Source organism: Hyperolius riggenbachi, chromosome 8, assembly GCF_040937935.1.
Source record: "Hyperolius riggenbachi isolate aHypRig1 chromosome 8, aHypRig1.pri, whole genome shotgun sequence".
NCBI lineage: Eukaryota > Metazoa > Chordata > Amphibia > Anura > Hyperoliidae > Hyperolius > Hyperolius riggenbachi.
The window spans coordinates 107,117,024-107,127,107 of NC_090653.1; the positions used below are offsets into that span (position 1 = coordinate 107,117,024).

General features: G+C 43.6%; 1 protein-coding gene across 1 annotated transcript in view; it reads left to right on the forward strand.

Moving 5' to 3' along the window:
• Window positions 1-10,084, forward strand: part of LOC137529069 (transmembrane 9 superfamily member 2-like) — an 83,996-nt gene that overhangs the window by 11,281 nt on the left and 62,631 nt on the right. The window contains exons 4-6 of the mRNA XM_068250985.1: window positions 4,826-4,947; window positions 5,600-5,729; window positions 7,560-7,687. Coding sequence (XP_068107086.1) covers window positions 4,826-4,947; window positions 5,600-5,729; window positions 7,560-7,687 — 380 coding nt within the window. The remainder of the gene's footprint in view (window positions 1-4,825; window positions 4,948-5,599; window positions 5,730-7,559; window positions 7,688-10,084) is intronic.

Genomic DNA, 10,084 nt, shown 5'->3' on the forward strand with positions numbered 1-10,084 from the left:
CGAAAGCTAGGTGCAGGCTGCTGAAAGCCCGAAAGCAACGCCACCAAACGCGACGCCACAGAAAGCCGGGCAGACGCCCGTGTAAACCAGCCCTAGATCACCAGCCTTGTGTGCATCAGGAATCGATGAAAAATCGGCACAATGCTACATAACCAGAATTTCTTAAAAGCAAAGGAATTTTTTTCCCTATGCTTTCGTATGTAAGCCCTGTTTGCAAATACAGCTCAATAAAGGTCAACTCTGTACTTGGTTAACAATGAACCTCATTAAAAGTCATATCTGAGAAGTAAGTAAAAAGTTTTATACCTTTTCATCAGGGCTGTGGAGTCGGAGCAATTTTGGGTGCCTGGAGTCGGGAAAAAATGCACCGACTCCTAATGAATTTGTAACTGTAATTAAAATAGAAAATATGATAAAATGTTCCATTTCTCAGATAATAGTCATTTAAAAATAATGCATATATACAGTATATATACAGTAATAGCTGTGCTCAGTTCACAAAAATGAAATAAACCAATCAAAATTAGTTACTTGTGCTGCTTCAATAAAGCAGTCCCCGTATTTTTAAAGTCAGATATACATATCTGATTGTGACTGTACAGTATATATGATGTGTACACAGGAATCTCTTACATATACTTAATAACGTCTATGCTGTAAGTATAAAGCCTGATGTGTAGCCGTGTCACTAATAGAGATGGTCAATGAGATGGAAATAATTCTGCATTGATGCTGGTTTATGCAAATGTATGGACTCTCTTTGCTCATGAAATTAAAGGAGAACTGTACTAAGAAGGCTATGGAGGCTACCATATTCATTTCCTTTTGAACAATACCAGTTGCTTGGCTGTCCAGCAGATCCTCTGCCTCTAATACTTTTAGCCATAGACCCTGAACAAGCATGCAGCATATCAGGTGTTTCTGACATTTTTTGACAGATTTGACAAGTTTAGCTGCATGCTCGTTTCTGGTGTTATTCACACTTCTGAAGGCAAATAGCTCAGCAGGGCTGCCGGGCAACTGGTATTGCTTAAAAGGAAATAAATATGGCAGCTTCCATATACCCCTCATTACAGTTCTCCTTTAAAGGGAAGGTTCAGGGAGGGTGGGTAAAAAATAAAAATCAATTTCCACTTACCTGGGGCTTCCTCCAGCCCGTGGCAGGCAGGAGGTGCCCTCGCCGCCGCTCCGCAGGCTCCCGGTGGTCTCCGGTGGCCGACCCGACCTGGCCAGGCCGGCTGCCAGGTCGGGCTCTTCTGCGCTCCAAGGCCCGGAACTTCTGCGTCCCACGCCGGTGCTCTGACGTCATCGGACGTCCTCCGGGCTCTACTGCGCAGGCGCAGAACTACTGCGCATGCGCAGTAGAGCCCGGAGGACGTCCGATGACGTCAGCGCGCCGGCGTGGGACGCAGAAGTTCCGGGCCTTGGAGCGCAGAAGAGCCCGACCTGGCAGCCGGCCTGGCCAGGTCGGGTCGGCCACCGGAGACCACCGGGAGCCTGCGGAGCGGCGGCGGCGAGGGCACCTCCTGCCCGCCACGGGCTGGAGGAAGCCCCAGGTAAGTGGAAATTGATTTTTATTTTTTACCCACCCTCCCTGAACCTTCCCTTTAAATGATTTGATATGTTAAAATTTGGTTTGGTGACTACAAATTAAAGGATACCTGAGATGGATGAAAAGAAAAAAGTGATAGGGAATACAGAGGCGCCAACAGAGTAAAAATCGTAACAATTAAAACCAAATTAAAACATGGGTGGCAATGGTGGACTTGCCCTCCCACAAAAAGCACAACCACTTTGCATAGTATAAAATATTAAATTTAATCAATTTAGTACTCCAGGTAAGAACAACCAATTTGCAACGCGTTTCACGGGTCCCAAGCCCGCTTCCTCAGGCAAAACAACATATAAACAGGAGCAACTGAAACAGAGAAATACACAGACATTCCATAAACAAAAAAACACAGGTACATTCCATATAAAAATCCATATATATAAAAAAAAATGTGTATATATAAAAATATTTTTTTATTGTAACCGCAATTAAAGAGGATCTGTAACGTCAAAAGATCCCCTGGGGGGTACTCACCTTGGGTGGGGAAAGCCTCTGGATCCTAATGAGGCTTCCCACGCCGTCCTCCGTCCCTCAGGGGTCTCGCTGCAGCCCTCCATGAAAGATGACGTCAATATTTACATTCCCGGCTCCTGCGCAGGCGCTCTGACGGCTGTCGGCTCCGAAGTGGGCGGAAATACCCGATCGCCGTCGGGTCTGCTCTACTGCGCAGGCGCAAGTTGCCTGCGCAGTAGAGCGGACCCGACTGAGAATGGGTATTTCCGTGTAGTTTGGAGCCGAAAGCAGCCACAGCACCCCCGCTGGAGCCAGCAAAGGTAAATATTGAACTGACAGTCGGGTCTGTCGCCGGCTGTTCGGAGGGCTGCAGCGAGACCCCCGTGGGACAGAGGACGGCGTGGGAAGCCTCATTAGGATCCGGATGCTTCCCCCCCCCCCACCCGAGGTGAGTACCCCCCAGGGGATGTTTTTGATGATACAGAGTCTCTTTAATACCGGTCTCAGCACTGTATTAACACTAATCGTGGATGCATGATCAATAATTGATAATCAGCCATAATATGATATAGAATAATAATAGCAACAATAAATATACTCAAATTTGAAAACTCATCTCAGTAATTAAAAAATCAATCATCAGACATCAATCAATAATCAAATAACAGATCAATCAGGAAGGAGAAAAGGAAGGAAAAATATGTACATATGTGCATATACATGCGCCCACATGCACATATACAAAGAGGAGGAGAAAGGACAGCATGTGTTATGGAAGAACCATATACAGAAATACAAAAATACAAAGTAGTTCAAGAGATGCGTCCTTAGAAAAAAATGAAATTAGATGGGCGAGAGAAATTATGAGAGGATAGGGGCGAGGGTGGACCTGCATGTTATATTGATGAGAGAGTGAATACATAAAGGAAAAACTTAAGGGACTTACCAAAGCAGTAGTGTATGCTGGCGTGGCGCTTCTGTGCCGAGCGGACGCCACACCAGCCCCTAAGTACTGTAAGCGGCTATAAGTGGGCGGGATGAGCATCCGATTGGACGCAGTATGCCGTTCGTAGGCACAAGTGCGTCAGTAGACGCTATACGCCATTTCTCCATTGGACCCTGTTCATAGATGAAAGTACGTCAGTAGGCGGAAATACGTCATCTAAGGGCACGAATGCCCTGGTGCCATATTGGTTATCCCCCCCAGCGGAAAAAAGTGTTATACATACCTGGGGCTTCTTCCAACCCCCTTCAGGCTAATCAGTCTCTCGCTGTCCTCCTTCACCATCTGCTATGAGTCCCGGTAATTCAGCCAGTCAGCACAGTCCGGACGCATGCCGCTTCCACAGCCAGGAGCTTTCTGTACCTGCACAATAGTGCTGCGCAGGTGTAGTACGCTCCCGCCGGCGGAGTGTGTGCATGTGCACTACACCAGACTGGCTCAAGTACCTGGACTCATAGCAGAAGATCCAGGTGGCGGAGGAGGACAGCGAGGGGTTGATTAGCCTGAAGGGGGCTGGAGGAAGCCCCAGGTATGTATAAAACTTTAATTTAATCTGTCTCAGGTTTAATTTGTTACACAGTAGTACTATACTCTACATATGCACTCCCCACAGAGCTGCAGGGAATCCACTGAGAACGTTGTGCACATTGAACACAGAGGTGTTGTCTATCACCCATAAACCTGGTTCAAATTGTGCATGAAGAATGTGTAATAGAGGAAGACTCTCCTCATTCCCCTGCAGAGTACCTGCACATCATTCTTACATGTACCCACACTTACATTGCCTAGGGCCTGATAGATGTTCTTTGTTCCGGTTTGTACCTTTTACAAGTACTCTTACCAAGGACTAGCTTTAGTCTAAGGGGAATAAATATAGTAGTCTACATATCCTTCTCACTTCAGTTGTCTTGTAAAATTCCTAAGCATTGGCAGTTAAGAGACGAATTTCACGTTACATACTGTTTATCAACAAAATTGTAATATGCAAATTAGAGGAGTCGGTGGAATCCTAAACTGAGGAGTCGGAGTCGGTGGATTTTTGGACCGACTCCACGGCCCTGCTTTTCATAGTACTTTAAAATAGCAGTCAGTAGGCTGTGCAACCTCTCAAAAAATGATTTTGATGGTACTTTTTCATCTGCATCTCGGTACTTTTTTTAAATTGCAATGTACTGAAAAATTATTTTAACGAGAAGATGAAAAAATACTTCCTAAAAGAAAACTCAGGAGAAAGAGTTAAAAAAAAAAAAAAAAAAAAAAAAGATAAGCATTTATACTTGCCTGGGGCTTCCTTCAGCCCTTTGAGGCTCCCTCGCAGTCCTCCTTGGCTGCTCCATTGTCCCACAATCAACTCCGGTAAATTCTTCAGACGTGCTCCACTCCCGAGCGCGCTCCTGTTGCTGGTAGTGCTCTGCACTTGCACAGTTACAGTCTTGGCAAACTGTGCATGCCCAGAATGCTCCTGGCCACCAGAGTGCGATTTTGGGGTTCACGTGTCATGGAGCGCAACTGAAGGATTTACCAGAGCTGACTGCGGGACAACAGAGTGGCCCAGGAGGACCCCAAGGGAGTCCACGGCCTACTGGAGGAAGCCCTGGCAAGTATAAATGCTTGTACCTGTTTTATCTCAGGTTACCTTTTTAAATGAATATAGGCCAATATGTTTGTTTTATTAATAATGCTAACAATATTACATTGTGTTTGCCTCCAGTCTATATTTAGGAGCTCAGACTGAAACTTTCTCATTTTGTTACCAGTTTACTTTTAACACAAATAAAAGCTGTGCAGCAGTTTGTTTGAAGAAGTATGAACCAACAACTAAAGTCGCTGATCTTGACTTCATCAAAAAGGCAATACAGCTGAATTATCAGCATCACTGGTGAGTAGAAATGGTTTCATCCATTCTTGTAGCATGCATTGTCTTCAATGAGAATATCTGAAAAATATGCGCTGCCTCTACTGTGTGCAGCCATGAAGAAGATACCAGCTTTATTTCAGCCACAAAGGCAGCAGTGCATTTATGGTTCTATGTTAGGCACACATACACTTGGTATTTTACATATATAGCAGGTTGACTAAATTTGTCGTCTTGCTTACATATCTACCTATCTGAAAGTGGACTTGAACTCTTGCACAGGACAGAAATGCACCCTGTATGTATTTAGAGTTTAGCCTAATTCCCCCTCATCTGTGACTAATCACAACTGTAACTTGATACATTAGCTGTTAGCTGGCTGCTTCGGCAGAGCAGCTAATTTTTTTTAAACACAGGATGATAACCCTATGTCTGCTCCCATGAAAGCAGGAAGTAGACACACTGCAGATGTATTGCTGGATTTGTATCAGCTGTAACAAAGAAATGTTTTTCTTTAAATGTTATGCTGTTGCTTATCTTTTATAGTAGAGGAAGTTCTGAATTTAGGCCCGCATTATTAGCTACAGTATGATATAGAGATTGAACATATAGTCACTCATTTTTACTAGAAACATTTTTTTTTATTTTTTTTAATCTGAATGTTTTCTCTTCCTAGGATCATTGATAATATGCCTGTGACTTGGTGTTATGATGTGGAAGATGGTCAGAAATATTGCAGTCCTGGGTTCCCAGTTGGTTGTGCAGTCACTCAAGATGGTAGAGTTAAAGATGCTTGTGTAATTAACGTAAGTTGAAAATGCAGCACTACTGACAATAAAGGAGCGTACACACATCTGATTTCTCCTTTTTAAAGTCAATGTCAACTGAAATTTAAAAAAAGATACCTATGGAGAGGGAAGGCCCTATAGGGCTCTCCGATTCCTCTCACGGTCCCCTCATTCCATCACTGTAACCTTGCTCCAATCTACTGCCCCCGGAGGCTTCGGAAGTCTTCGGTAGCCCAACAACTGCTAATAGGGGAGACAGCGCTGGAACTAGAGGACCGTGAGAGGAGACAGAAGGCTCTATAGGACCCAGAGCCTTCTCTCTCCTTTAGGCAAGTATCTGTGTTTTGTTTGTTTTGTTTTTTTCTCACTTCAGCTGACATTTACTTTAATGTTTCTGAATTGTTGATCTAGTCAGCTCTCAGCTTATTTCTTCAGCAGTTAGGCCCAATGCACACCAAAACCGCTAGCAGATCCTCAAAACGCTAGAGGTTTTTGGAGCTGATTTCAGAGCGATTCTAGACATGTTTAGAGAGCTTTTCTAAACATACCTAGCGTCTTTTGGGAGCGTTTTTGTGTAGCAGATTTCATATATTGTTACAGTAAAAGCTGTTACTGAACAGCTTCTGTAACAAAAATGCCTGGAAAACCGCTCTGATCTAGCATTTTTCAGAGCGGTTTGAGCTTTTCCTATACTTTACATTGAGGCAGAAACGCTTCTGCAAACCGCAAAAGTGCTGGAGGACCCAAACCGCCAATGTGCACCAGGCCATTGAAATACATTAGCCAAGCGTTTTCCAAGGCGGAAGTGGTTTGCGGATCGCTTCAAAAACGTTTGGTGTGCACCAGGCCTTAGTCTGAACAGTTTGTGAGCTGCTTTTAGTCTCTGAAAAAAAAAGTACATGTTGCTGAGAAAGCTATGGATGGGTTTGGTGTTACTAGTGAGAAGACTCAAGGATTCATTAAGCCACTTCTAATACAGGGAGCAGCCTTTGTTTAGTTACTTTTGAAGACAAACTGAATATTAAACAAAAAAAAAAAAAAAAAAAAAAGTTGCAATAATAGATCTAACTTGGGAAAAAGTAAAATGTCCCCAAGGTGACATGAGACAGACTTGTATGTACAGTGCCAAGCATTCATAAAACTAGGCTGTGTTGCTTTTTTTTTTTTTTTTTTTTTTTTTTTTTTTATTTTATTTTTTCCTCTTTCTGCCTGAAAGAGTTAAACATTCAGGTACGCAAGTGACAGTCAGGACCTAGTCGGACTATAGGAACCCTCACCGATCACATCGCTCTCTTCCTTTCCTTAAGGAGCCAGAGACCGCTGGTACGGAAGTGGTTAAACTGGGCTGCTGTTGGTGTAAACAGTAACTTGACAAACCTGTTAGGCAGTAGAAAACTATACGCACAGCCACTATTGCTAACCAGAAGACCAGGGACATCAAACTCTGAGGCAAGCTAAGAAGCCTCTGTAACCTGTCGATCCAGTACCCATGCCGTGCGCCTCCACCATTGTGCTTACGTGGCCAGGAGCGTTCTGCGCTTGCACAGTAAGTAAAAATTGCTACTGCGCATTTGCAGAATGCTCCCAGCAATGGAAATGCAATCGTGAAGGCGCACGGCCAGGGCCACACGTGCACAATGGCCCGCGACTGGCCAGCTTTTAGAGGCGGACAGCGGCTGAAAGGAGCAGCGCGGAATGGTGGTGAGGGATCAGGACTGGAAGAAGCCCCAGGTAAGTTAAACTGGTCAGATTTATTTTACTTAACAGTCACATCACATACTTTTATGGAGTAAGATATAAATCATTTACATACCTGATCTAATTACAAAGCATTTTTTGTCCTTTCAGACTGAGTTTAATAAGAAAAATACATTTTACCTCTTCAATCACGTTGATATAACCATCACCTATCATAGTGGCATAAACGAGAACTGGGAAGGGGCAAGACTGGTTGCGGCACGACTAGAACCAAAAAGGTGAGTTATTTGTTTTTGGCAGTGGGGATCTTGTTCTAATAATAATGGCCCACTTTCACCATCTCACATCTGATTTAGTACGGTTGCAGGCATGCATTTTTAAAGTGACACTGAAGCAAAAAAATCCTTATGGTATGATGAACTGTATGCATAGTACGGATAATTAATAGAACATTAGTAGCAAAGAAAAGAGTCTCATTTTTATTTTGTTATATAGATTTTTTTTTTTAATATATAACATTGCATCATCAGTGTTCTCCCCAGAATTTTTTTCCAGCTGGGTGGCATGAAAATGTAGCCGTGTGGGCCGAGATGAAAGAATGCAGGGCCAGTGCTTCTCTGCACATTTCTGCTTACAGCAGAGGTGGAGTTGAGCTGATGACAGCCGGGTGGTCACCAAAACTAGCCGGGTGGAACACCCGGCTAAAAGAGCCTGGGGAGAACACTGATCATTCTCTAATATTTGCAGTTTACAAACTACACTGCATTTTAAACTGTGAAACAGAGCAGAACTAATGACCATTTGAACTTCCCTGCAGTAAAATCTTATCTGAAGTTGTTTTTCACGGTTTCTTTGATGTATAAGTGCTTCAGAAAATAAATCTTTCCAGCTTTATGCAAATGAACAATTATTAATCATAGGTCTTCTGACAGCTTTTGTGTGAGGCATCATTCACATCAGGCAGTTCTTTGGAAAAGCAAATCCAAAACTGGTGTGTGTTGTAACTTGGATAAAGATCAGATCACCTTTTATGACTAATTTGTACAGAAATCCATATAATTCCTAAGGGCTCACATTTTTTTTTTTTTTTTTTTTTTATTGCTTCTGTATGTGTGTTTTTATCCCATTGGTGGTATGGCTGTCCCTGCTGCTTTAAGTGGTAGTGATCGGAAAAGCTCTTTCGAATGCAATCTTATGGGTGATTTTTTTTTTTTTTTTTTTTTTTTTTTTATAAAATTAAATCGCACAAGTGAGAACACACACATAGCATTACATTAGCAAGAGCTTTTAAAATCACAAGTGCTTAGAAAAAGCTCTTGCGGTGGGAGGTGGCTTTTAAAGAGACTCTGTAACAAAAATTTCATCCATTTTTCTACCATCCTACAAGTCCCTAAACCTATTCTAATGTGCTCTGGCTTACTGCAGCACTTTTCTACTATCCTACTATCACCGTCTCTGTAATAAATCAATGTATCTTTCCCCTGTCGGACTTGTCGCCCTGTGTCTGGAAGGCTGCCAACTCTTCCGTGCTGATCTGTTATGCACACCCCTCTCCGGGCCCCTCTATGCACACTCCCGTGTGTGTGTTATTTACATAAGCCAGCAGCGTCTCTGCTCTCTTATCAGTGAGAGAAGAGAGCTGGATAAAAATCCTCCTGTTAGGCTGTGAAAGGAGCTGGGCTGACACATACTGAGGAATTACAGACAGAGCAGAGCTGTCTGCAGGAAGAAATGATCAGCCTGTCACTAGTATTCAGTGGATGAGAGCTGCAGAGGGACAGAAGGTAAACGCACAAATGATCTCCTTGAGATTCAAAAGGAAGGCAGTATACAGGCTGCTTGTGTATGGATGTATTTTCTATGTGTGGATATACTGTACATCAACCTACTTCCTGTTTTGGTGGCTATTTAGTTTGTTTATAAACTTTTTAAAACTGTTTTTGACTACTTTTAATGCGGTGGGGAGTGGCGAAATTGTGACAGAGGGGAATAGGAGATGTCCCCTAACGCACTGGTATGTTTACTTTTGTGTTGTAAAAAAACAAAAAAAAACAACCAATACAGATTCTCTTTAAAGAGAACCCGAGGTGGGAATCTTAGAGTTAAATCTATACACAGAGGCTGGGTCTGGCTATAGTGCCCAGCCTCTGTTGCTAGTTGAATATTCCCTAAATCCCCCCTGTGCTCTGCACGAGCCCATAAATTACAGCTGCGCTGTCTGGCTCTGTTTACTTTTCTAGTGTCACTCACGCTGCTCCCCCGCCTCCTGCAGAGCGCAGTTCCCTGCCCGAGTCCCTTCTCTCTAATCAGCGGCGAGGGAAGAGACGTGGGCGGGGATCGGCGCTCTGCAGGAGGCGGGGGAGCGGCATGAGTGGCACTAGAATGGTAAACAGAGCCTGCTGCAACACGCTCAGTGTCGCCAGCGCGGCTGTAATTTATGGGCTAGTGTAGAGCGCGGGGGGGATTTAGGGAATATTCAACTAGCAACAGAGGCTGGGCACTATAGCCAGACCCAGCCTCTGTGAATAGATTTAACTCTAAGATTCCCACCTCGGGTTCTCTTTAAAGAGCTTTTCTGATCGCAATCGCTTTCTAGTGTGTTGAAAAGCTTTTGGACAATTAAATCCTATGGGCTATTTCACACCAAAGTTTATAAAGTCACTCCAAAATCACCC